This window comes from Leucoraja erinacea, chromosome 24, assembly GCF_028641065.1.
Source record: "Leucoraja erinacea ecotype New England chromosome 24, Leri_hhj_1, whole genome shotgun sequence".
Lineage (NCBI taxonomy): Eukaryota > Metazoa > Chordata > Chondrichthyes > Rajiformes > Rajidae > Leucoraja > Leucoraja erinaceus.
Genome location: NC_073400.1, coordinates 30,661,536 through 30,688,164, shown reverse-complemented (window position 1 = coordinate 30,688,164; position 26,629 = coordinate 30,661,536). Strand labels below are relative to the sequence as shown.

The window sequence follows — 26,629 nt, the reverse complement described above, 5'->3', positions numbered from 1 at the left end:
TAATTTTACAATCTTTACCAAAGGCAATTCATCTACAATCCTGTACAGTTGCAGGTATGGTTTGGTTAGTTTGTCACGTGTACCGAGGTACAGTGAAAAGCTTTTGTTGCGTGCTAACCAGTCAGCGGAAAGACAATGCATCAAGGGTAGGGGGCGCCATCTTGGGGCACGGCTGCCTAGCTAGCAGCTGTCCGTTTTTTCCACTCTTTTCTTTAATTTTTAGTGAGTTTTGTATTTTGTCTTAGGAGGTCTAGACTTTTTTATGTGGGGGGGGGAAACTACTTTCTAGGTCCCTACCTGGTCGGAGAGGCAGCTTTTCTCCGGGCTGCAGTTTCGACCCGTCCTCGCACCCTACCAGCGGGCGTGGAGCGGCGTTTCCTGTCGGGGACCTCCCAGCATCTTCGGCTTCAGTGGCGGCACAGCGCCGGGGCGCTTTCGCGGAGCGGAGCGGGCGATGCCTTGCCTGGGTCACTGCGCTGGATCGCCGTGTGAGCTGAGACCGCTGAGGAAACCATCGCGGAGCTGCGGGTCTGCGGAGCGACCAGCTGCAGGCGGCGGCGCTGATTTCAACATCGGGAGCCTGGGATCTCTCGATGAGATCGCCAGTTGTGGAGCTCCAACCGGCGCGGCCTTGTCGGCTTCGGAAGCCGCGGTCTCCGGTAAGGAAGCGGCCGTTCCAGGTGTCCCAGCCGCTGAGGGGACTCTCCCGACGCCGGTCCAACATCACCCGGCGAGAACGGCCTGGAACATCGGGCCTCCGTAGAGGCAACTGTGGAGGCCTCAATAGGCCCGACTATGGGTGAACTGGGGATGGGGACTGGACATTGTGCCTTCCCTCATAATGGGAACCATTGTGGGGGGATGTTTCTATGTTAAATGATTCTAAATTTGTTCCGTTTCCAAGATGGCTGCCGGATGGGAGAGTGAACGCTGGCGCGATTAGCTGCCGCTGCTCTCTCTTTCAATTGTGTATTTGAATTGTGTATTGTTGATGTCTTTATATATATTTTTGTCGTTATTTTTTGTTTTGTTCCATTCTGCTTACATGTTTTTTATTCTGTTACTAAATTTTGTAAGGTGTCCTTGAGACTCTTGAAAGGCGCCCATAAATAACATTTATTATTATTATTATTAATGCATGATTACAATCGAGCCGTTTACAGTGTACAGATACAGGATAAGGGAACAACATTTAGTGCAAAGTAAAGTCCGATCAAGGATAGTCCGAGGGTCTCCAATTAGGTAGATGGGAGCTCAGGACCACTCTCTAGTTGATGAGAGGATGGTTCAGTTGCCTGATAACAACTGGGAAGAAACTGCCCCTGAATCTGGAGGTGTGTGTGTGTTCGTTTTCACACTTCTGTACCTCTTGCCCGGTGGGAGAGGGAGTGACCAGGGGTGAGACTGGTCCTTGATTATGTTGCTGGCCTTGCCGAGGCAGCGTGAGGTGCTGGTGGAGTCAATGGAAGGGAGGTTGGTTTGTGTGTGTGATGGTCCGGGCTGAGTCCACAACTCGCTGCAATTTCTTGCGCTCTTAGATGGAGCAGTTCCCGAACCAAGCTGTGACGCTGGAGTGTGGGAGGAAACCGCAGCACCCGGAGAAAACCCACGCAGGTCACGGGGAGAGCGTGCAAACTCCGTACAGACAGCACCCGTAGTTGGGATCGAACCTGGGTCTCTGGCGCTGTGAGGCAGCAACTCTACCGCTGTGCCACCCTATACTAAACTAAACTACAACTTATCTAAACCCCTTTGCCTTCTGTGTTCCAAGGAATAAAACCCTCGCCTAACTTTCACCCCTATAAGATCAAAATTGAGACACAATTTCTGTATGTACCTCAGTACAACGTGCCGATATTGAATAGCATTAAAAACAAATAGAACATGTAAATAGGTACAAAGAAATACCTTGTCTTGCATGCCGTTGATTAAAAATCTTAGCTTTAAGTTTAATTTTTGTTAAGTGTACCGAGGTACAGTGAAAAGCTTTGTTTCGATGAGACATATCGTACATTAATACAGTAAGGTCGAACTCAAATAAAATACTTAACTAAAAACTAAACTAAAACCAACCTAACCTAACCTAACCTACATTAACCTAACCTAGACTAAACTAAACGGGGCCGCACTGTGGCGCAGCGGTAGAGTTGGTGCCTCACTTATTATTTTTTTATTCAAATCGTTTGCTATGTCGCTCTTCAAGGGAGATGCTAAATGCATTTCGTTGTCTCTGTACTGTACACTGACAATGACAATTAAAATTGAATCTTGATCTCTCACAGCACCAGAGACCCGGGTTCGATCCCGACTACGGGCGCTGTCTGTACGGAGTTTGTATATTCTCCCAGTGACCTGCGTGGGTTTTCTTTGTGATCTTCGGTTTCCTCCCACACTCCAAAGACGTGCAGGTTAGTTGGCTTGGTGTAAATGTGAATTGTCCCCAGTGTGTGTAGGATAGTGTTGGTGTGCGGGGATCTCTGGTCGGTACGGACTGGATGGGCCGAAGGGCCTGTTTATGCGCTGTTTCTCTAAACTAAACAAGCGGAAGGTACAGAGTGCAGAATATTGTTCTCAGCATCGTAGCGCATCAGTTCCAGACACCAAGTCCAATGTCCGCAATGGGGCAGAGGTGAATCTGACAGTACCCTAGCTTATGGAAGGACCGTTCAGAAGCCTGATAGCAGAGGGGAGAAGTGTTGGAAGGAACTGCAGATGCTGGTTTAAACCGAAAATAGACACTAAATGCTGGAGTAACTCAGCGGGACAGACGACATCTCTGGAGAAAAGGAATAGGTGACGTTTCGGGTCAAGACCATTCTACAGACTTAGAGTCAGGGCGAAGGGAAACAAGAGATCTAGACAGTGATATAGCGAGATATAGAACAAATGAATGAAGGATATGCAAACAAGTAACGTTGATAAAGGAAATAGGACATCGTTGGCTAATTGTAGATGAAAAACGAGTTGCAGACAATGAGACTGAACGAGAGGACTTTGAAGCTGGTATAACGAGTTGGGTGGTGGAGAGAGTGAGGGTTAGAGTAATAAATATTCATGCTAAAGGCAGACACAAAAATGCTGGAGTAACTCAGCGGGTGAGGCAGCATCTCTGGAGAGAAGGAACGGGCGACATTCAATATTCATGGGGCTGGGTTGTAAGGTGCCGGAGGAGACGAGGCTGTTCTTGAGTCTGCCGCTGCGCTGTTCCGAGCTGCTCGATCGATTGTCTTTCCTCGACAGACACAACGTTGAAACAGTCACCGCTGTTTTTGTTTTTACAGATACCATCGATGACAGCCGACAGAACAAAGGCCTTGAAAATTATCATCATCGGCTCCATAGCGTAAGTCACGACATGTCTTCCCTTTTTTTGTAGCCTGCTGTCATGTGGAGATATTGCGGGAACGTCTGAGAAAAGTGTTGGAGAGGTGGGGGGGTGGGAAGGAGGAATAACAATCTGACATTAGACATTACTTTAGAGGGACAGGGCGGAAACGGGGTCTCCCATCCCGACTACGGGCGCTGTAAGTAAGTAAGTCAGTTTATTGGCCAAGTATTCACATACAAGGAATTTGCCTTGGTGCTCCGCCCTCAAGTAACAACATGACATACAGTGACAGTTACAAATGACTCAGAAAACACTAAACATTACTAATAATAAAACATTCATGATAAAACACCATTGATCAAGCATGTGAACCAACAAAATACCAGATCAAAGGGAGGCTACAGATTTTTGGCTGTTGAGTAGAGCAACTACTCGTGGATAAAAGCTGTTTTTATGTCTGGCTGTGGCAGCTTTGACAGTCCGGAGTCGCCTTCCAGAGGGAAGTGATTCAAAGAGTTTGTGGCCAGGGTGAGAGGGGTCAGAGGTGATCTTGCCCACTCGCTTCCTGGCCCTTGCACAGTGTACAGTTCATCAATGGAGGGAAGGTTGCAGCCAATAACCTTCCCTGCTGATCGGACGATTCGCTGCAGCCTCCAGGTGTCGTGCTTGGTGGCCGAGCCAAACCAGACCATGATGGAGAAGGTGAGAACAGACTCTAGAACAGACTGTCTGTACGGAGTTTGCACGTTCTCCCACACTCCAAAGACGTGCAGGTTCGTTGGTTAATTCGCTTCTGTACATTCTCCCCGGGATATTTATGTTGGATAGTGCTAGTATACGGGGCGATCGCTGGTCGGCGTGGACTTGGTGGGCCGAAGGGCCTGTTTCCACGCTGTATCTCTAAACTAAACTAAATCCTACACAGACTGAAGAAGGGTCCTGACCTGAAACATCGTCTCTCCATTCCCTCCACAGATGCTGCCTGACCCGCTGAGTTCCTCCAGCACTTTGTATTTTGCTCAAGGCTCCAGCATCTGCAGTTCCTTGTAAACTCCAAGGCCTGTGTTTAAGAGGGAACTGCAGATGCTGGAGAATCGAAGGTTACACAAAAAAGCTGGAGAAACTCAGCGGGTGCAGCAGCATCATAGATGCTGCTGCACCCGCTGAGTTTCTCCAGCTTTTTTGTGTAAACTCCAAGGCCTGCCCAGTCATTTTTTAATTTTTTTGTTCCTTAAATATCTGAAATTTCTGCTTTTGCCGCCCAGATGATTTGAACCCAAGGAAATGCCCAAAGATAAATAAGTGGGAAAAGATCGAGATATAAATGGTGAAATGTTGAGGCAACTTTAAAAACGACAAAGGCCTCTGGTGCTGATCATCAGACAACGGCACCACCTGCAGCTTGGCCCAGGAATTACAACTGGAGAGCAGAGATGCGCAGAATTGTACGGGACATGGAAACATAGAAAAAAGGTGCAGGGGGAGGCCATTCGGCCCTTCGAGCCAGCACCGCCATTCAATGTGATCATGGCTGATCGTCCCCTATCAATAACCCGTGCCTGCCTTCTCCCCATATCCCTTGACTCCACTAGCCCTAGAGCTCTATCCAACTCTCTCTTAAATCCATCCAGTGACTTGGCCTCCACCGCCCTCTGTGGCAGGGAATTCCATAAAATCACAACTCGCTGGGTGAAAACATTTTTTCTCACCTCAGTTCTAAATTACCTCCCCCTTATTCTAAGACTGTGTGTGTGGCCCCTGGTTCTGGACTCGCCCAACATTGGGAACATTTTTCCTGCATCTAGCTTGTCCAGTCCTTTTATAATTTTATGTGTTTCTATAAGATCCCCCCCTCTCCCTCTTCCTTCTAAACTCCAGTGAATACAAGCCTAGACTTTTCAATCTTTCCTCATATGACAGTCCCGCCATCCCAGGGATCAATCTCGTTTACCTACGCTGCACTGCCTCAATCACAAACTGCAGATGCTGGAATCTAGAGCAAAGTGCACAAAGTGCTGGAGGAACTCAGCGGGTCGGGCAGCATCTGTGGAGGGAATAGACAGAGGACGGTCCATGTATATCCATTCAGGCTCTCTGCAGAGAGCCATCAACACAGCCCAGAAGATCACCGACACACATCTGGACGGACATCTATAGTCTATTTCCTTCGCTCCATAGATGCTGCCTCACCCGCGGAGTTTCCCCAGCATTTTTGTGTACCTTCTATAGCTCTCGTTGCCTGCGGAAGGCATCCTGCATCCTAAAGGGACCCATCACACCCCACCCATCACCTGTTTGCCCTGCTGCCCTCAGGAAAGCGCTACAGGTCCATCACAAGACTAACAAACAGCTTCCACCCTCAGGCCATCACTACAATGAACTCTGCACTGAACACCCCCCACACCATAATCAATATTTACCCTGTACAACACCTACCTTTGTGCAATACTGACATATTCATGCATAATATTTATTTTTATAATACGATTATGTGCAACAATATCTAATATTCTGACAATGACCTTCTGAGTGCAATATCGTATATTCAGTTAAGGATGCATGGGTAGGCATAATGTGCATGCATGTGTGTGTGTGTGTGTGAGTCTGAGTGTATGAGTCGCAGCGACTGTGTGAACAATTTTATTTTTCTCAGATTTTTGCTGTTATTTTATTGTTATTTTTTATCTTGTGCATTTGAGCTCCGCACGGGCGGTGTGCCTGAATCTCGTTGTATGCACCATTTGTCTCGACCCGAAACGTCACCCATTCCTTCCCTCCAGTCCCACTGAGTTACCCCCGAGCATTTTGTGTCTATCTTCGTTTTTTTTAAAAGCCAGCTTCTGCCGTTCCTTCCGACACATCCCCTGCATATCCGCGTGCCTGTCCAAACACAGACCGGCGCAAAGTGCCGGAGAATTAATGCCCCCTGTCCCACTTAGGAAACCTGAACGGAAAGCTCTGGAGACTTTGCCCCCCACCCAAGGTTTCCGTGCGGTTCCCGGAGGTTGCCGGAGGTTGCAGGTAGTGGAAGCAGGTAGGGAGACTGACAAAAACCTCCGGGAACCGCACGGAAACCCTTGAGCGGGGCACAAAGTCTCCAGAGGTTTCCGTTCAGGTTTCCTAAGTGGGACGGGGACATAACTCAGCGAGTCAGCAGCATCTCTGGAGAAAACGGAAACGTGATGTTTGGTGTCGGGGTTGAAAGGTTTTTTGTCCAAAAATGCCTTAAACCCCACTATTATATCTCTATTCACCACCACCCCTGGCAGCATGTTCCAGGCACCCACCACCCTCTGTGCAAACAAAACACTTCCCTTTCAAATCTCCTTGCCCCTCTCATCTTAAAGCAGTGCACTCTAGTCTAGACTAGTCTTTGACATTCACATGCTGGGGAAAAAAAGGTTCTCACTATTACCATAGAAACATAGACAACAGGTGCAGGAGGAGGCCATTCGGCCCTTCGAGCCAGCACCGCCATTCAATATGATCATGGCTGATCATCCACAATCAGTACCCCGTTCCTGCTTTCTCCCCATATCACTTGATTCTGTTAGCCCTAAGAACTACATCTAACTCTCTCTTGAAAACATCCACTGCATTGGCCTCCACTGCCATCTGTGGCAGAGAATTCCACAGATTCACAACTCTCTCTAGGTGAAAATGTTTTTTCTCATCCCAGTCCTGAATGGCCAACCCCTTATTCTTAAACTGTGTGTGATCCTTGGTTCTGGACTCCCCCAACATGGGGAAACATATCTCAATGCCTCTCAGATATACTATATGCTTCTATCTGGTCTCCCCAATAACACCCTCAAATGCTTCAAAGAAAACGTTATACTTGTATTAAGTTTGCCCAACCTCTCCCTGTAGCTAATGCTGCCTAATCCAAGCAGCATTCTGGTAAGCCTTCTATGTACCACACAAATGCAGGAATAACTCAGCGAGACAGGCAGCATCTCTGGAGAGAAGGAATGGGCGATGTTTCGGGTCGAGACCCAAAACGTCACCAATTCCTTCTCTACAGAGATGCTGCCTGTCCCGCTGAGTTACTCCAGCACTTCGTGTTTATCTTCAGATTCACACCAGCATCTGCAGTTCCTTCCCACACAAACCTCCTCTGTGCTGGTGCTGGTTGTGAGCCAGGGGCGCCATCCAGAGGCCATCCCCAGTACTGGAGGCGAGCGGGATTGTTCTAAGGTAGACTGAAATGCTGGAGAAACTCAGCGGGTGCAGCAGCATCTATGGAGCGAAGGAAATATTGGTCTCATAGAAACATAGAAAATAGGTGCAGAAGTAGAGGCCATTCGGCCCTTCGAACCTGCACCGCCATTCAATATGATCATGGCTGATCATCCAACTCAGTATCCCATCCCTGCCTTCTCTCCATACCCCCTGATACCTTTAGCCACAAGGGCCACATCTAACTCCCTCCTAAATATAGCCAATGAACTGTGGCCTCAACTACCTTCTGCGGCAGAGAATTCCAGAGATTCACCACTCTCTGTGTGAAAAAAGTTTTCCTCATCTTGGTCCTAAAAGATTTCCCCCTTATCCTTAAACTGTGACCCCTTGTTCTGGACTTCCCCAACATCGGGAACAATCTTCCTGCATCCAGCCTGTCCAACCCCTTAAGAATTTTGTAAGTTTCTATAAGATCCCCCCTCAATCTTCTAAATTCTAGCGAGTACAAGCCGAGTCTATCCAGTCTTTCTTCATATGAAAGTCCTGACATCCCAGGAATCAATCTGGTGAACCTTCTCTGTAATCCCTCTGTGGCAAGAATGTATTTCCTCAGATTAGGAGACCAGATGATGGGACATTTCACACAGCAGCCAAGTCAAGTCAAGTCAAGAGAGTTTATTGTCATGTGTCCCAGATAGTATAATGAAATTCTTGCTTTGCTTCAGCACAACAGAATATAGTAGGCATTGACTACAGAACAGATCAATTCAATTCAATATACACATAAATAACCAGATAAAGTGCAATAGGCTGTTACAGTTCAGAGTCTGTTTGCTGGCAGGTTTAATAGCCTGATGGCTGTGGGGAAGAAGCTGTTCCTGAGGAAAGACATTCTTGCCATAGAGGGAGTGCAGACAAGGTTCACCAGACTGATTCCTGGGATGGCAGGACTTTCATATGAAGAAAGACCGGATAGACTCGGCTTGTACTCGCTAGATTTTAGCAGATTGAGGGGGGATCTTATAGAAACTTACAAAATTCTTAAGGGGTTGGACAGGCTAGATGCAGGAAGATTGTTCCCGATGTTGGGGAAGTCCAGGACAAGGGGTCACAGTTTGAGGATAGAGGGGAAATCCTTTAGGACCGAGATGAGAAAAACATTTTTCACAGAGAGAGTGGTGAATCTGTGGAATTCTAAGGAAAAGGGTAGTTGAGGCCACAGTTCATTGGCTATATTTAAGAGGGAGTTAGATGTGGCCCTTGTGGCTAAAGGGATCAGGGGGTATGGAGAGAAGGCAGGTACAGGATACTGAGTTGGATGATCAGCCATGATCATATTGAATGGCGGTGCAGGCTCAAAGGGGCGAATGGCCTACTCCTGCACCTATTTTCTATGTTTCTATGTTTCTATGAACCTGGATGTAACAGTTTTCAGGCTTCTGTACCTTCTACTTGATGGTAGCGGGGAGATGAGTGTGTGGCCAGGATGGTGTGGGTCCTTGATGATACTGCCAGCCTTTTTGAGGCAGCGACTACGATAGATCCCCTCGATGGTGGGAAGGTCAGAGCCGATGATGGACTGGGCAGTGGTCACAACCTTTTGTAGTCTTTTCCGCTCCTGGGCGCTCAAGTTGCCGAACCAAGCCACGATGCAACTGGTCAGCATGCTCTCTACTGTGCACCTGTAGAAGTTCGAGAGAGTCCTCTTTGACAAACCGACTCTCCGTAATCTTCTCAGGAAGTAGAGGCGCTGATGAGCTTTCTTTATAATTGTATCAGTGTGCTGGGACCAGGAGAGATCTTCGGATATGTGCACGCCCAGGAATTTGAAGTTCTTGACCCTTTCCACCATCGGCCCGTTGATATAAACGGGACTGTGGGTCCCTATCCTACCCCTTCCAAAGTCCACATTCAGTTCCTTGGTTTTGCTGGTTGATTATGATATTGCCACATAGATGAACTGAAGTTGCAGTGAAAAGCTTTGCTTTGTGGGCAGGTAGCGTAGAAAAAGCAGGGACTCTGCAGAACCAATGTCCGCAATGGGGCAGAGGTGAATCGGACAGTACCCTAGCTTATGGAAGGACCGTTCAGAAGCCTGATAGCAGAGGGGAAGGAGCTGTTCCTGAGTCTGGTGGTGCGCGCTTCCAAGCTTCTATACCTTCTGCTAGACAGGACTATATAACCATATAACAATTACAGCACGGAAACAGGCCATCTCGGCCCTACAAGTCCGTGCCGAACAAATTTTTTTCCCCCTTAGTCCCACCTGCCTGCACTCATACCATAACCCTCCATTCCCTTCTCATCCATATGCCTATCCAATTTATTTTTAAATGATACCAATGAACCTGCCTCCACCACTTCCACTGGAAGCTCATTCCACACCGCTACCACTCTCCGAGTAAAGAAGTTCCCCCTCATATTACCCCTAAATTTCTGTCCCTTAATTCTGAAGTCATGTCCTCTTGTTTGAATCTTCCCTATTCTCAAAGGGAAAAGCTTGTCCACATCAACTCTGTCTATCCCTCTCATCATTTTAAAGGCCTCTATCAGGTCCCCCCTTAACCTTCTGCGCTCCAGAGAATAAAGACCTAACTTATTCAACCTTTATCTGTAACTTAGTTGTTTAAACCCAGGCAACATTCTAGTAAATCTAAGGGACCAGGGAGAAGGAGAAATGACCGGGGTGGGACAGGGACAAGTCTTTGATTCTGTCGGCTGCTTTTCTGCGGCAGCGTGAAGTGTAGATGGAGTCAATGATGGGGAGTGTGGTCCGTGTGATGGGCTGGGCTTCATCCACAACTCTCTGCAAGTTCTTGTGATCTTGGGCTCAGAGCTGTTCCCAAACCTAGTTGTGATGCAACCCCACACAGTCTGCTCTCCGTGGTGCATCTGTAGAAGTTCGTAAGACAGCAAATGAACAGGCCCTTCGGCCCACAATGTCTGTGCCTAGCCCAATTCCTATCTCACTGCATATCCATGTGCCTATCCAAAAGCCTCTTAAACGCCACTGGGTGTACCTGCCTCCACCACCACCCCTGGCAGCACCTTCCAAGTACTCAGGCTGGTGTTGCAGCGGTAGAATTGCTGCTTTACAGTACCAGAGACCCTGGTTCGATCCTGACTACGGGTGCTGTCTATATGGAGTTTGTACATTCTCCCCATGACCTGTGTGAGTTTTCTCCGGGTGCTCCGGTTTCCTCCCACACTCCAAAGACGTGCAGGTTTGTAGGTTCATTGGCTTTGGGAGAATTGTAAGCTGTCCTTAGTGGGTGTAGGATGGTGCTAGTGTGTGGGGTGATCACTGGTCAGCACGGACTCGGTGGGCCGAAGGGACTGTTTGCGCTCTGTATCCCTAAGCTAAACTACACTGAACTAAACTCGTATCCACTTGTCTCATTACAGCGTGGGTAAAACAGCACTTCTGAACCGATACATCAACAACAGGTATAAGTCCGACTACCAGTGTACACTTGGAGTAAATGTCCTCACAAAACACATCACAGTGGACAATGTGACAGTCAAGCTACTGGTGAGCAGATCCATCGATGAAACACTAGGGGGGGCTTGTGAGTTCTAGGAGCAGAATTAGGCCACTCGGCCCATCAAGTCTCCTCCGCCATTCAATCACGGCTGATCTATCTCTCCCTCTCAACCCCATTCCCCTGCGTTCTCCCCATAATCTCGGACACCCGTACTAATCAACAATCAATCTATGTATCTCTGCGTTAAATATATCCACCGACTTGGCCTCCACAGCCGTCTGTGGCAAAGAATTCCACAGATTCACCACCCTCTGAATAAAGAAATCCTCCTCATCTCCTTTCTAAAGGAACGTCCTTTAATTCTGAGGCTGTGCCCTCTGGTCCTAGACTCTCCCACCAGTGGAAACATCCTCTCCACATCCACTCTATCCAGGCCTTTCACTATTCGGTAGGTTTCAATGAGGTCCCCCCTCATCCTTCTAAACTCCAGCGAGTACAGGCTCAGTGCCGACAATCGGCTCCAAAGGTGGGTGAATGCCAAGAGGTGGCATGTGTAAGAAGGAACTGCGGATGCTGGTTTATACCGAAGATGGACACAAAATGCTGGAGTAACTCAGCGGGACCGGCGGCATCTCTGGAGAGAAGGAATGGGTGACGTTTCAGGTCGAGACCCTTCTTCAGACTAGTCAGGGATGAGGGAAACGAGAGATATAGACGATGATGTGGAGAGATAAGGAACAATGAATGAAAGATATGCAAAAAAGTAACGATGATGAAGGCAACAGGCCGTTGTTAGCTGTTTGTTGGGTGAGAACGAGAAGCTGGTGCCACTTGACAATAGACAATAGACAATAGTCTGAAGAAGGGTTTCGGCCCGAAACGTTGGCTATTTCCTTCACTCCATAGATGCTGCTGGACCTGCTGAGTATCTCCAGCATTTATGTGTACAATAGACAATAGACAATAGGTGCAGGAGTAGGCCATTCGGCCCTTCGAGCCAGCACCACCATTCAATAATAATAATAATAATAATAATAACTTTATTTGTTAAGCACCTTAAAAACAACCAAAGCTGACCAAAGTGCTGTACAGAAAAAAGAAAACAAGCAAGATATCATAAAACAGGCAGAACAACAGAACATACAACTAACACGAGGCGCATAAATTACATACAAAAATCCAAACAATAAATTAAAAAACATAAAACACGAGTACGAACAACGCAGCAAAACCAAGCAAATAAAGTTAATAAACAATTCAACACCTCACTGGTCTACAAAGGCCATGGAGAATAGATATGTCTTCAGGAGTGACTTAAAAACAGCTAGAGAAGGGGCCTGTTTAACGTGCAGAGGCAATTCATTCCACAATCTCGGAGCCGACACAGCAAAGGCACGGTCCCCTCTGAGCTTCCGCTTAGTCTTTGGCTCAATCAGGAGCAGCTGATCATCTGACCTGAGAGAGCGGGAGGGCGAATAAGGGTGAAGAAGCTCAGATAGGTAGGACGTGATCATGGCTGATCATCCCCAATCAGTACCCCGTTCCTGCCTCCTCCACATATCCCCTGACTCTGCTATCTTTAAGATATCTTTAAGAACTTAACTTGGGTGGGGGGAGGGAGGGGGGGGGGGGGGGGGTTAGAGAGAGAGAGAGAGAGGGGGGGAATGCGGGGTTACTTAAGGTTAGAGACCTTACCATGGGTGGGAAAGCAGATTGCGAAGATGGTTGTCAAATATCGCAGCAGGATCTTCATCGGATGGAGATCCACGAGGGAATAAGGATAAAGGTCCCTTTTCCAGAGTAGGGGAATCGAGGACCAGTGGACATAGGTTAAGGTGAGAGGGGAAAGATTTAATAGGAACCTGAGGGGCAGCCGTTTCACACAGATGGGTACTTGGGAAGAGCTACCAGAGGAGGTAGTTGGGGCCGGGACTACAACAACATTTAAAAGACACTAGTTTAAGAACGAACTGCAGATGCTGGTAAAAATCGAAGGTAGACAATAATGCTGGAGAAACTCAGCGGGTGCGGCAGCATCTATGGAGCGAAGGAAATAGGCAACGTTTCGGGACGAAACCAAGGGCGAAGGAAATAGGAAATAGGTAACGTTTCGGGCCGAAACCCTTTGGGTTTCGGCCCGAAACGTTGCCTATTTCCTTCGCTCCATAGATGCTGCCTCACCCTTAAGGGTCTCGACCCGAAAAACGTCCTTCGCTCCATAGATGCTGCCTCACCCGCTGAGTTTCTCCAGTATTTTTGCCTGCCTTGGTATAAATGTAAATTGTCCCTAAGTGTGCGGTGTGTGGGATAGGGATAACGTGCGGGGATCGCGGGTCGGCTCGGAAGGGCTGAAGGGCCCGTTTCCGCGCTGTATCTCTAAACTAAACTAAATTAAGAGTCTGTGGAATTCTCTGCCTCGGAGGGCGGTGGAGGCCGGTTCTCTGCACGCTCAGTCTGAAGAAGGGTTTCGGCCCGAAACGTTGCCCATTTCCTTCGCTACATAGATGCTGCTGCACCCGCTGAGTTCCTCCAGTACTTTTGTCTACGGCAGGTTCTCTGGATGCGTTCAAGAGAGAGCTAGACGGGGCTCTTAAAAATAGTGGTCAGGGATATGGGGAGAAGGCAGGAACGGGGGGAACTGATTGGGGATGATCAGCCATGATCACATTGAATGGCGGTGCTGGCCTACTCCTGCACCTATTGTCTATTGTCTAAATTAAGTTTCTGTAAAATGACTTACTGCACACACAAGTCTTTTTACTGAAACTGTTTATTAATACTAGAGTTAACACTAGGCTGTAGCTGTCTGTGGTCATCACTGGAGCTAGAGAGCGAGCTAGAGGTGGGGACACTACAATTATACTGGAGACAATGGGGAGTGGTTAGTAATGGGGAGGTCACTATGGTTAAAGGAACATGCACTGATCTACAGTTTCTGAGCGGATTGAACTTAATATGAAGGGCAGGGCAGGGCAGTGTGGCCCGATACAACTGTTTGACCAACTCCTGTTCCTGGTGCTCACCTTCTTCTGTTCTCTCCCGGGCCAGATCTGGGACACGGGCGGACAGGAGCGTTTCAAAGCCCTGGTGTCCTCTTTCTTCAAAGGCTCGGACGGCTGCCTGCTGGTGTTCGACGTGACCAACCGCGATTCCTTCCACGCCATGGAAGGCTGGAGGGACATGGTCTTGGCCAATGTACCGGCCGAGCAAGAGGACTTCCCCCTCGCAGTCCTGGGCAACAAAATGGATCTCAGCGACAGGGAGGTAAGTCGAAGACGAGGCACGAGTTTCTGGTGGAGTAACGCAGCCGGGGACAGGCAGCGTCTCTGGAGAGAAGGAACGGGTGACGTTTCGGGTTGAGACCCTTCCCCTCTTCAGACTGAGAGTCAGGGGCAGAAGGAGACACAGAGATATAGACAATAGACAATAGGCACAGGAGTAGAGGCCATTCGGCCCTTCGAGCCAGCACCGCCATTCAATGCGATCACGGCTGATCATCCCCAACCAGTACCCCGTTCCTGCCTTCTCCCCATATCCCCTGACTCCGCTATCTGTAAGAGCCCGATCTAGCTCTCTCTTGAAAGCATCCAGAGAACCTGCCTCCACCGCCCTCTGAGGCAGAGAATTCTGCAGACTCACCACTCTCTGTGAGAAAAAGTGTTTTGCCCCTCGTGTATTTTTCCTTTTGATTTAATACTATTGGGGTGGAATCTGCTTTCACTTTGAGTCCAGAGTATTTTGTGACTGAGGCTGATGTACATTTTAATATGTAGCAGACAAAAATGCTGGAGAAACTCAGCGGGTGAGGCAGCATCTATGGAGCGAAGGAATAGGCGACGTTTCGGGTCTCGACCCTTCTGGAAACTCAGCGGGTGAGGCTGCATCTATGGAGCGAAGGAATAGGTGACGTTTCGGGTCGAGACCCTTCCGGGTCTCGACCCGAAATGTCACCTATTCCTTCGCTCCATAGATGCTGCCTCACCCGCTGAGTTTCTCCAGCATTTTTGTCTACCTTCGATTTTTCCAGCATCTGCAGTTCTTTCTTAAAATTTTAAGATGCGAAAACAAGACATCAAAGAGGACAAAGGTCTCGCGAGGTTAATCCCCGGGATGGCGGGACTGTCATACGAGGAAAGATTGGAAAGACTTGGGCTTGTATTCACTGGAATTCAGAAGGACGAGAGGCTCTCTTATAGAAACGCATAAAATTTTGAAAAGGACTGGACAAGCTAGATGCAGGAAAAATGTTCCCGATGTTGGGGGAGTCCAGGACACAGTCTAAGAATAAAGGGGAGGCCATTTAATACTGAGATGAGAAAAAACATTTTCACCCAAGGAGTTGTGAATTTGTGGAATTCTCTGCCACAGCAGGCAGCTAACAACCCAGCGGTATGAATATTGAACAAGGCGTTTCGACCCGAAACGTTGTCTATTTCCTTCGCTCCATAGATGCTGCTGCACCCGCTGAGTTTCTCCAGCATTTGTGTCTACCTGGTATGAATATTGCTTTCTCTCACTTCAAGTAACCCTTGGATCCCCTCTCTCTCCGTCGCTCCCCCTCCCCAAGTCGTTGTACGAGTTTGGCTGTTTCACTGTCTGCATAACTCGTTATCACCTTCCCCACAGCCAACAATGGACCATTGTGGGCTCCACCTTTCTTTGATCATCGTTACTTTTTTGCATGTCTTTCATTCATTTGTTCTATAAATCTGTACACTGCAAGGGCCAGGAAGTGAGCGGGCAAGATCATCTCTGACCCCTCTCACCCTGGCCACAAACTCTTTGAATCACTTCCCTCTGGAAGGCGACTCCGGACTGTCAAAGCTGCCACAGCCAGACATAAAAAACAGCTTTTTTTTTCCACGAGTAGTTGCTCTACTCAACAACCAAAAATCTGTAGCCTCCCTTTGATCTGGTATTTTATTTAATTCACATGTTTAATCAATAATGTTTTATTATTAATGTTTAGCGTTTTATGTGTCGTTCATAACTGTCACTGTATGTCATGTTGTCACTTGTGGGCGGAGCACCAAGGCAAATTCCTTGTATGTGAATACATAGAAACATAGAAAATAGGTGCAGGAGTAGGCCATTCGGCCCTTCGAGCCTGCACCGCCATTCAATATGATCATGGCTGATCATCCAACTCGGTATCCTGTACCTGCCTTCTCTCCATATCCCCTGATCCCTTTAGCCACAAGAGCCGCATCTAACTCCCTCTTAAATATAGCCAATGAACTGGCCTCAACTACCCTCTGTGGCAGAGAATTCCAGAGATTCACCACTCTCTGTGTGAAAAATGTTTTTCTCATCTCGGTCCTAAAGGATTTCCCCCCTTATCCTTAAACTGTGACCCCTTGTCCTGGACTTCCCAAACATCGGGAACAATCTTCCTGCATCTAGCCTGTCCAACCCCTTAAGAATTTTGTAAGTTTCTAGAAGATCCCCCCTCAATCTTCTAAATTCTAGTGAGTACAAGCTGAGTCTATCCAGTCTTTCTTCATATGAAAGTCCTGCCATCCCAGGAATCAGTCTGGTGAACCTTCTCTGTACTCCCTCTACGGCAAGAATGTCTTTCCTCAGATTAGGAGACCAAAACTGTACGCAATACTCCAGGTGTGGCCAATATATACTTTGCCAATATGCTTGTTCATTCATTCATATTTCCATATCATCTCTCGTTTCCCTCTCCCCTGACTCTCAGTCTGAAGAAGGGTCTGGAGAACGTCAGCCATCCATTTTCTCCAGAGATGCTGCCTGACCCGCTGAGTTACTCCAGCACTTTGTTGTCTATCTTCAATGTGAACCAGCATCTGCAGTATCCCATTGCTCCAGAGGCCTGGGTCAAATGCATGGTGCTGTTCCAAGGGTGGCCAGCAGGTGGGGCACGAGGCCCAGGTCTGAGTTACCCAGTGGGGATTGATCACATTGAATGGCGGTGCTGGCTCGAAGGGCCGAATGGCCTTCTCCTGCACCTTGTCTAACACTCCGCCAGGAACCTTCGGGATGAGCCGGGAAGGAGAGGGAGAGCTTCTCTCATCCCTCAAGGCAGGGATTCACAACTGTTTTCGTCCTGTTTACCCCCCCGGCAACATTTATAGCACATAACAATGTTAGTTCATTTATATATGAACAACTAACGATGAACAGATACCGGGGGTTTTACCAGAAACAAACACAGTCAGTGTGTGAGAACAAATATCTACAAATCCAGAATCAACAAATTTACCCAATGGGTATCGACATATAAGGGCAGGTTGGGAACTCTTGTCTGAAGGAGTCGGGCAGCTGTATAGAACGGTCTCTCCAGCCCAACACATACTGCTCCAGTAATTCCCCGGCACAGGAACACAAGTGGCTGGAGAGAGTGGTGGATGGTCCATCACGGCCACTGCCCACCCCTCCCATCCCCTCCCACCCCCCCATCATCCTCCCATCCCCCCATTCTCATCCCATCCCCCCCATACCTGCCATTCACTCCCATTCACTCCCATCCCCCCCATCCCCCTCCCATCCCCCCCCCCATACCTGCCCATTCACTCCCATTCCCCCTCCCATCCCCTCCCATCCCCCGCCTCCCCTCACCTCCCACCCCATCTCCCCCATCCACTCCCCACCTCCCCCCCCATTCGGCTCCGCTCCACTCCTCTTCCTTCCCCATCCCTCCCGTCCCCTCCCACCCCCCCCATCCCTCCCATCCCCCCATTCTCATCCCATCCCCTCCCATCCCTGCCCATTCACTCCCATTCACTCCCATCCCCTCACTCCCCTCCCATCCCCCCCCATACCTGCCCATCCCCTCCCATCCCCTCCCCTCCCCTCCCATCCCCCTCCCCTTCCCTCCCCTCCATCGAGGCCATTGACACTAGGCGCTGCTTCAAGTAGGCAGCATCTATCATCAACAATCCCCCTTATCGTAAGTCCCACTTGCCCGCGTTTGGCCCATGTCCTTTTAAACCTGTCCTATCCATGTACCATGTCCAGTCTGAAGAAGGGTCTCGACCCGAAACGTCACCTGTTCCTTCTCTCCATAGATGCTGCCTCACCTGCTGAGTTACTCCAGCATTTTTATGTACCTGTCTTTAGAAAATTTACATGTCATTCATGTATGATTTATGCCGAATTAGTTTGTACATTTGTGTATGATGTGGCTGTGGGATAGGGTTTTGAACTAATGCCTTGTTTTTGGCAACCGTGTGCTTTCGCTGTCTTGTAGAATTTCTCTGTCATTTACATATAATTTGTACACAATTAATTTGTGGGGTTTGTCTACCACGTAGCTGAGGGCAAGGTTTTAATTGTACTTGGGTTAGACATGGTTTTGAACGGAAGCCTTGTCTTTGCAAATCTTTTATTTCTCTCGCTGTCTTGGAGAGTTTCTGTGTCATTTATGTATGATTTATGGATTTGTGTGTTGGCTGAGTCTGTGTCCCTGTGATGCTTCTGTATCTGTATATCACCTGCACCTCATAGAAACATAGAAACATAGAAATTAGGTGCAGGAGTAGGCCATTCGGCCCTTTGAGCCTGCACCGCCATTCAATATGATCATGGCTGATCATCCAACTCAGTATCCCGTACCTGCCTTCTCTCCATACCCCTCTGATCCCCTTAGCCACAAGGGCCACATCTAACTCCCTCTTAAATATAGCCAATGAACTGTGGCCTCAACTACCCTCTGTGGCAGAGAGTTCCAGAGATTCACCACTCTCTGTGTGAAAAAAGTTCTTCTCATCTCGGTTTTATAGGATTTCCCCCTAATCCTTAAGCTGTAACCCCTTGTCCTGGTCTTCCCCAACATCGGGAACAATCTTCCTGCATCTAGCCTGTCCAACCCCTTAAGAATTTTGTAAGTTTCTATAAGATCCCCTCTCAATCTCCTAAATTCTAGAGAGTATAAACCAAGTCTGTCCAGTCTTTCTTCATAAGACAGTCCTGACATCCCAGGAATCAGTCTGGTGAACCTTCTCTGCACTCCCTCTATGGCAATAATGTCCTTCCCCAGATTTGGAGACCAAAACTGTACGCAATACTCCAGGTGTGGTCTCACCAAGACCCTGTACAACTGCACCTCACCTGCACCTCACCTGCACCTCACCTGAACCTCACCTGTATAAACTTGACTTCACTTCACTTCCAATCTCAGGGAAGCTGGGAAGGGGAGGGAGAAAGCAGGGACTACCAGAAATTGGTGAAGTCAAAGTTCATACCGCTGGGGTGTAAACTACCCAGGTGTAGGGTCACCAAAGAGGTAGATAGTAGTTCAGCTCTGCTCTCTGGTTGTGGTAGGATGGTTCAGTTGCCTGATTACAGCTGGGATGAAGCTGTCCCTGAATCAGGAGGTGTGCGTTTTCACACTTCTGTACCTCTTGCCTGATGGGAGAGGGGAGGTAATCCTATTGATTAAGACTACCATTCACATTCACTTGCTCATTTGTATCGGGGGCAGTGGGTTTCTGTTTTAGCTTTAGCCTCAGAGATACAGGGCGGAAACAGGCCCTTCGGCCCACCGAGTCCGCGCCGACCAGCGACTCCCGCACACTAACACTATCCCACACACACGAGGGACAATTTACACATGCGCCAAGCCAATTAACCTACAAACCTGCACGTCTTCCAGTGTGTGGGAGGAAACCAAAGATCTTGGAGAAAAACCCACGCAGGTCACGGGGAGAGCGTGCAAACTCCGTACAGACAGCGCCCGTAGTCGGGATCGAACCCGGGTCTCTGGCGCTGTGAGGCAGCGACTCTACCCGCTGCGCCACCGTGCCGCCAACTGAGGCAGATTCTTTTGCTCTGGGTCTGGAATTTAAAGGATGGTGGCGTGCAGAGTCTTTGAATATTTGAAGGCAGAGGAAGGGAGATAAGGCAGGGGGGGAAAGGTTGGTGGGGTTGTCAGGAATGTAGTGTGCAGATTGCAGCCAGATCAGCCGCGATCTCATTCAATTGCCGAGGTGGTTTGAGAGGCTCGGAAATTTCCACTGGCTCCCGGTTTGACCCTCTGGTTCATTCCAGAACTCGGCAGCTCGGTGGCGCGGCGTTTGGAGCCGCTGCCTCACAGCGCCGGAGACCCAGGTTCGATCCTGACCTCGGGTGCTGTCCGTGTGGAGTTTGCAGGCTCTCCCCCTCAACCACGTGGGTTTTCTCCGGGTGCTCCGGTTTCCTCCCACTCCCCAAAGACGTGCGGGTTTGTGGCCTCTGGAAATTGCCCCTTAGTGAGTAGGGAGTGGATAGCAGGAACTAGTAGGAAGTGGTGATCGATGGTCGGCATGCACTTGGTGGGCCGAAGGGCCTGTTTATTTCTAATATCTCATATCTAACATCTAAATAGTGATGTATCTAAATATCCAAATATCTAAACATCTAACGTAACATTTAAACATCTAAATATTGAACGGGGATTCAAAAATTGAATCTGAATCTGATATCAATTATCTAATAGGTTAAATATCTAATATCTAATATTTAAGATCTAAATATCTCCCGAGTTTAAAAAAAAACAAACTTCATCACGAGTATTTTTTACTCTTGGAAATTTTTCACACTGTTGAAAAAACCTCACGAGTTTCCGCGTTTCCGGAGTGCCTGCCGTTAGCGTTACGAGCCGCTACAAGACGTCCACGAGCTCCGACGTACCCGCTACGTACATTCGACGGACTTACCACAAGTTAGATTTTTTTTTTTAAACTCGGGAGAGATCTTGGGTAAATTCGCATGGTGGGACAGGGTCTTTAGCGAGACGGAGCATCTCCGGAGAGAAGGAATGGGTGACGTTTCGGGTCGAGACCCTTCTCCAGAGATGCTGCCTGTCCCGCTGAGTTACTCCAACAATTTGTGTCTATCTTATGTCTTGTTTTGTTTTTTTTGCATATTTCTTTTTAAAACAATTTGTGCAATTGCAATTACGTGCAGTTTGTGTATAATTTATATATAATTTGTTTGAGTTTAGTTCAGGTGTCAGGTGTACCGAGGTACAGTGAAAAGCTTTTGTTGCGTGCTATCCAGTCAGCGGAAAGACAATGCATGATGTTCATAATTTTTTGTGTGTCAGTTGTGTGTGTCCATTGTTAGCCACAAGGGCCACATCGAGTCAGTTTAGTTTGAAGGCCTCGACTTAGAGATACAGTGATTCACGGTGAAAATAGTTCTTCTCATCAGGCCCTTTGGCCTGTGACCCGCCTGGACTTCCCCAACATCGACCCTGCGATCCCCGCATTTGTAAGTTTCCCCCTCTCAATCAAATTCTAGGAGTATACAAAGTTATATCCACTTTTATTAGACGCCAAGCCAATTAACCTACCTTACCTGCACCCTCTTGGCAATAATGTCCTGGAAGGGAAAAACCGAATACTCCATCTCGACCCTGAGAAAACCTATACTCACGCAGGTCACCATTCGGGAGAACTTAGAAACACATTTTCTTTTCGCCATACCCCGCATAGCCAAGGACCAGTCTCACCCCCGGTCACTCCCTCTTCTCCCCTCACCCATCGGGCAAGAGTGTGAAAATGAACGCACACCTCCAGATTCGGGGACAGTTTCTTCCCGGCTGTTATCAGGCAACTGAACCGTCCTCTCACCAACTGGAGAGCGGTCCTGACCTCCCTTGGAGACCCTCGGACTTATCATTGATCGGACTTTGCTGGACGTTATTTCGCAGTAAACATTATTCCCTTATCCTGTATCTGTACAGAGTGGACGGCTCGATTGTAATCATGTGTTGTCTTTCCGCTGACTGGATAGCACGCAATAAAAAACGTTTCACTGTACCTCGGCACATGTGACGGAATTAAATCTAAACCTCCCAACGTTGAGGACAGTTTCTCTACACACACTCTCTAAGGAGACTGAAGAAGGGTCTCGACCCCGAAACGTCACCTATCCCTTCTCTCCAGAGATGCTGCCTTGTTTAATGTCCTGATCTCTCTTCCCTGCTGCAGGTTACAACAGAGGAGGCCGAGACCTGGAGTCACAGCCGGAACATTCCGTACTATGAAGTGAGCGCTAAGGAGGGAACGAGTGTTAGTGAAGCCTTCGATGGCATCGCCCGCATTGCGCTGTCTCAGGTAGTGCCCGCAATCTGTCGGCGATCCTCAAACATACAACAGTACAGCAGTGGAAGAGGCCCTTCGGTCCTACCACCTCCTCCTCTCCCCTCCACCCACACCCCCCCCCCCCCCCCCCCCCCCCCTGAAACACGGCTGATTTCCCATAGGTTTCTCTCCAGGAGTTATCAGATAGAGATAGAAGACGGGAAGAATGAGAGAGAGAGAGAGAGAGAGAGGTCGGAACATGAAAGAGGGGCAGTAAAACGAGGGAGTGGAAACATAGAAACATAGAAATTTGGTGCAGGAGTAGAGGCCATTCGGCCCTTCGAGCCTGCACCGCCATTCAATATGATCATGGCTGATCATCCACCTCAGTAGTGCAGCAGTAGCTATGGAGCGAAGGAAATAGGCAACGTTTCGGGCCGAATCCCGAAGGGGTTCGGCCCGAAACGTTACCTATTTCCTATGCCCTAGCTTTCATAGAAACATAGAAAATAGGTGCAGGAGTAGAGGCCATTCGGCCCTTCGAGCCTGCACCGCCATTCAATATGATCATGGCTGATCATCCAACTCAGTATCCCGTACCTGCCTTCTCTCCATACCCCCTGACCCACTTAGCCACAAGGGCCACATCTAACTCCCTCTTAAATATAGCCAATGAACTGTGGCCTCAACTACCCTCTGTGGCTTAGAGTTCCAGAGATTCACCACTCTCTGTGTGAAAGAAAAAAGTTCTTCTCATCTCGGTTTTAAAGGATTTCCCCCTTATCCTTAAGCTGTGACCCCCTTGTCCTGGACTTCCACAACATCGGGAACAATCTTCCTGCATCTAGCCTGTCCAACCCCTTAAGAATTTTGTAAGTTTCTATAAGATCCCCCCTCAATCTCCTAAATTCTAGAGAGTATAAACCAAGTCTATCCAGTCTCACCCCCGGTCACTCCCCCTTCTCCCCTCTTCCCCTATCCAGAAGAAGAGAGAGGGAAAGGCAAAAGGGAGAGGGAGAGAAGAGAGGAACAGAGAGAGAGAAAAGAGAGAGAGAGAGAATAGCCAGAAAGAAAGAATGAATGAGAGACGAGAGAACACGAGAGATAGAGAGAAAGAGAAACTGTAGAAGGAGAGATAGAGAGAGGGGGGGTGAGAGGTAGATGATGAGGAGGAGGAGAGAGGGCGGGGGCGGGGGTGGGCTGGGGAATCTGGGGGGAAGGAAGCAGTGATCCCACTGCCAGGTGAGCTGTACCTCGGCTACCAGGTGATCCGGGGCCAGGTGAGTGGAATGTTTTTGGAGCTGCTGCATTAATCAGGAGTTGTGGGAGAGACACAGAGCGTGGGGAGCAGTTGTGTTTAGGAAACATCGCCATGACTCACAACGGAGCAATCTAGGGGGCTGCCCTTTCCTGGATTAGTTGTCCTCCCTTTCACTGCATTCCGCTTTTATGAAATTGCAGAAAATCCCTGGCAAAGAGCTGGAGGAACATTTGTCTTTCAAACAACTGCACGTTGTCACCTCATCTAATCCCAATGTAACCCTAATCTAACCTAATCTTCCCCCATCGGGCAAGAGGTACAGAAGTGTGAAAACGCACACCTCCAGATTCTGGGGCAGTTTCTTCCCGACTGTTATCAGGCAACTGAACCATCCTACCACAACCAGAGAGCGGTCCTGAACTACTATCTACCTCAGCAGGGACCCTGGGACTATCCTTGATCCCCATCAGACTGAAGAAGGGTTTCGGCCCGAAACGTCGCCTATTTCCTTCACTCCCATAGATGCTGCCTCTCCCGAAGGAAATAGGCAACATTTTGGCCCAAAACCCTTCTGGAAATAGGCAACGTTTCAGGCCGAAACCCAAAGGGTTTCGGCCCGAAACGTTGCCTATTTCCTCAGTCTGAAGAAGGGTTTCGGCCCGAAACGTCGCCTATTTCCTTCACTCCACAGATGCTGCTGCACCCGCTGAGTTTCTCCAGCATTTTTGTCTACCTTCGATCTTCCAGCATCTGCAGTTCCTTCTTGAACACTTGATCGGACTTTGCTGGCTTTACCTTGCACTAAACATTATTCCCTTGTCATGTATCTGTATACGTAGACAAAAGTGCTGGGGAAACACAGCGGGTGCAGCAGTGTCTGTGGAGCGAAGGAAATAGGCAACGTTTCGGGCCGAAACCCTTCTTCAGACTGAATCTTTAAGTGAGATAGTGTGAATGGGTTAGAAACATAGAAACATAGAAATTAGGTGCAGGAGTAGGCCATTCGGCCCTTCGAGCCTGCACCGCCATTCAATATGATCATGGCTGATCATCCAACTCAGTATCCCGTACCTGCCTTCTCTCCATACCCCCTGATCCCCTTAGCCACAAGGGCCACATCTAACTCCCTCTTAAATATAGCCAATGAACTGGCCTCAACTACCCTCTGTGGCAGAGAGTTCCAGAGATTCACCACTCTCTGTGTGAGACTTTTCCCCCTTAACATCGGGAACCCTAATCTTCCTGCATCTAGCCTGTCCAACCCCTTAAGAATTTTGTAAGTTTCTATAAGATCCCCTCTCAATCTCCTAAATTCTAGAGAGTATAAACCAAGTCTATCCAGTCTTTCTTCATAAGACAGTCCTGACATCCCAGGAATCAGTCTGGTGAACCGTCTCTGCACTCCCCTCTATGGCAATAATGTCCTTCCTCAGATTTGGAGACCAAAACTGTATGCAATACTCCAGGTGTGGTCTCACCAAGACCCTGTACAACTGCAGTAGAACCTCCCTGCTCCTATACTCAAATCCTTTTGCAATGAAAGCTAACATACCATTCGCTTTCTTTACTGCCTGCTGCACCTGCATGCCTACCTTCAATGACTGGTGTACCATGACACCCAGGTCTCGCTGCATCTCCCCCTTCCCAATCGGCCACCGTTTAGATAATTTAGTTAATCGCTGGTCAGCGTGGACACGATGGGCTGAAGGGCCAGTTACCATGCTGTATCTCTAAACGTAATTCTAAACAACATTTGACTGTTTATTTTTCCTTCGTTGTTAGATATCTGAAGGCAAAGATTTTTATTTAACAAACTCTATCTCTCTGGGAGACGGTGATTCAGCAGAGAGGAAGAAATGCTGCTGAATATCGGGATTAAACCGGCTCGGATTGGACTCCATTTGAACCATGTGTTGGCATCAGGCGCTCTGAGGACTCCTCTGTTTATATAGAAATATTTATTTTTTCTAAGGATGAACGAAACCAATTTCTAAACTGATATTTAGTTAATTCCACAAAATGCTGCATGTATTTGCACTTGATCCGGTGGCGCAGCGGTGGAGCTGCTGCCTCACAGCGCCAGAGACCCGGGTTCGATCCTGTCTACGGGCGCTGTCTGACACAGTTTGCACGTTCTCCCCGTGACCTGCGTGGGTTTTCTCCAGGTGCTCCGGTTTCCTCCCACACTCCAAAGACGTGCGGGTTTGTTGGTTAATTGGCTTTGGTAAAAATCGCAAATTGTCGCCAGTGCGCGTGTAGGATAGTGTTAGTGTGCGGGGATCGCTGGTCGGCGCGGACTCGGTGGGCCGAAGGGCCTGTTTCCACCCTTGTATACCTAAACCAAACTGAAGACTGCGGGCAAGAAAACTTGTCGAAAACAAAACATGTAGTGCATGGCTGAAGAAGGGTCTCGACCCGAAACGTCAGGCCATTCCTTCTCTCCAGAGACGCTGCCTGTCCCGCTGAGTTACTCCAGCATTTTGTGTCTATCTTCGGTTTAAACCAGCATCTGCAGTTCCTTCCTATGCAGAACATTTAGTGCAACCAAGTTTGACTTTTTAATGATACCGGGACTCGTTTAATTTGGCACTTGGACAAAATGGTTTTTAAATTGTGTACAATTTAAATTTTATGTTTTTAACCTTTATAATGGACATATAATGTCTTATATGCAAAGCTGAAATAGGGCAGGTACTAGTGTGGAATAGAACATGACACAATATAAATGTATCAGGCCCTTCAGCCCACAATGTCTGTGCTGTACATGATGCCCAGACCAAATCATCTGCCTGCACATAATGCATTTCCTTCCACTTCCTACCTATCAAATGCCTTTCCAATAGACAACAGGTGCAGGAGTAGGCCATTCAGTCCTTCGAGCCAGCACCGCCATTCAATGTGATCATGGCTGATCATCCCCAATCAGTATTTAAGAAGGAACTGCAGAGGCTGGAAAATCGAAGGTACAAAAAAATGCTGGAGAAACTCAGCGGGTGCATCAGCATCTATGGAGCGAAGGAAATGGGCAACGTTTCTGGACGAAACCCTTCTGGAAATAGGCAACGTTTCGGGCCGAAACCCAGAAGGGTTTCGGCCCGAAACGTTACCTATTTCCTTAGCTCCATAGATGCTGCTGCACCCGCTGAGTTTCTCCAGCATTTTTGTGCATCCCCAATCAGTACCCCGTTCCTGCCTTCTCCCCATATCCCCTGACTCCGCTATCTTTAAGAGCCCTATCTAGCTCTCTCTTGAAAGCATCCAGAGAACCGACCTCCACCGCCCTCTGAGGCAGAGAATTCCAAAGACTCACCACTCTCTGCGTGAAAAAGTGTTTCCTCGT

At 48.4% G+C, this 26,629-nt stretch overlaps 1 protein-coding gene across 2 annotated transcripts in view; it reads left to right on the top strand.

The window, feature by feature from the left end:
* The window catches only part of LOC129708912 (ras-related protein Rab-7b-like), a 28,107-nt gene extending 1,807 nt beyond the window's left edge, over positions 1-26,300 (top strand). Inside the window, exons 1-6 of one of the 2 annotated variants that reach the window (XM_055654967.1) lie at positions 2,281-2,408; positions 3,282-3,343; positions 10,916-11,042; positions 14,044-14,259; positions 21,936-22,061; positions 25,072-26,300. In XM_055654967.1, the coding sequence (XP_055510942.1) occupies positions 3,291-3,343; positions 10,916-11,042; positions 14,044-14,259; positions 21,936-22,061; positions 25,072-25,155 (606 nt within the window). In that variant the 5' untranslated portion in view covers positions 2,281-2,408; positions 3,282-3,290 and the 3' untranslated portion in view covers positions 25,156-26,300. Of the gene's footprint in view, positions 1-2,280; positions 2,409-3,281; positions 3,344-10,915; positions 11,043-14,043; positions 14,260-21,935; positions 22,062-25,071 lie in introns of those variants that run through there. The other variant, XM_055654966.1, reaches the window with a different exon arrangement.
* The last annotated feature ends 329 nt before the right edge of the window (positions 26,301-26,629 follow it).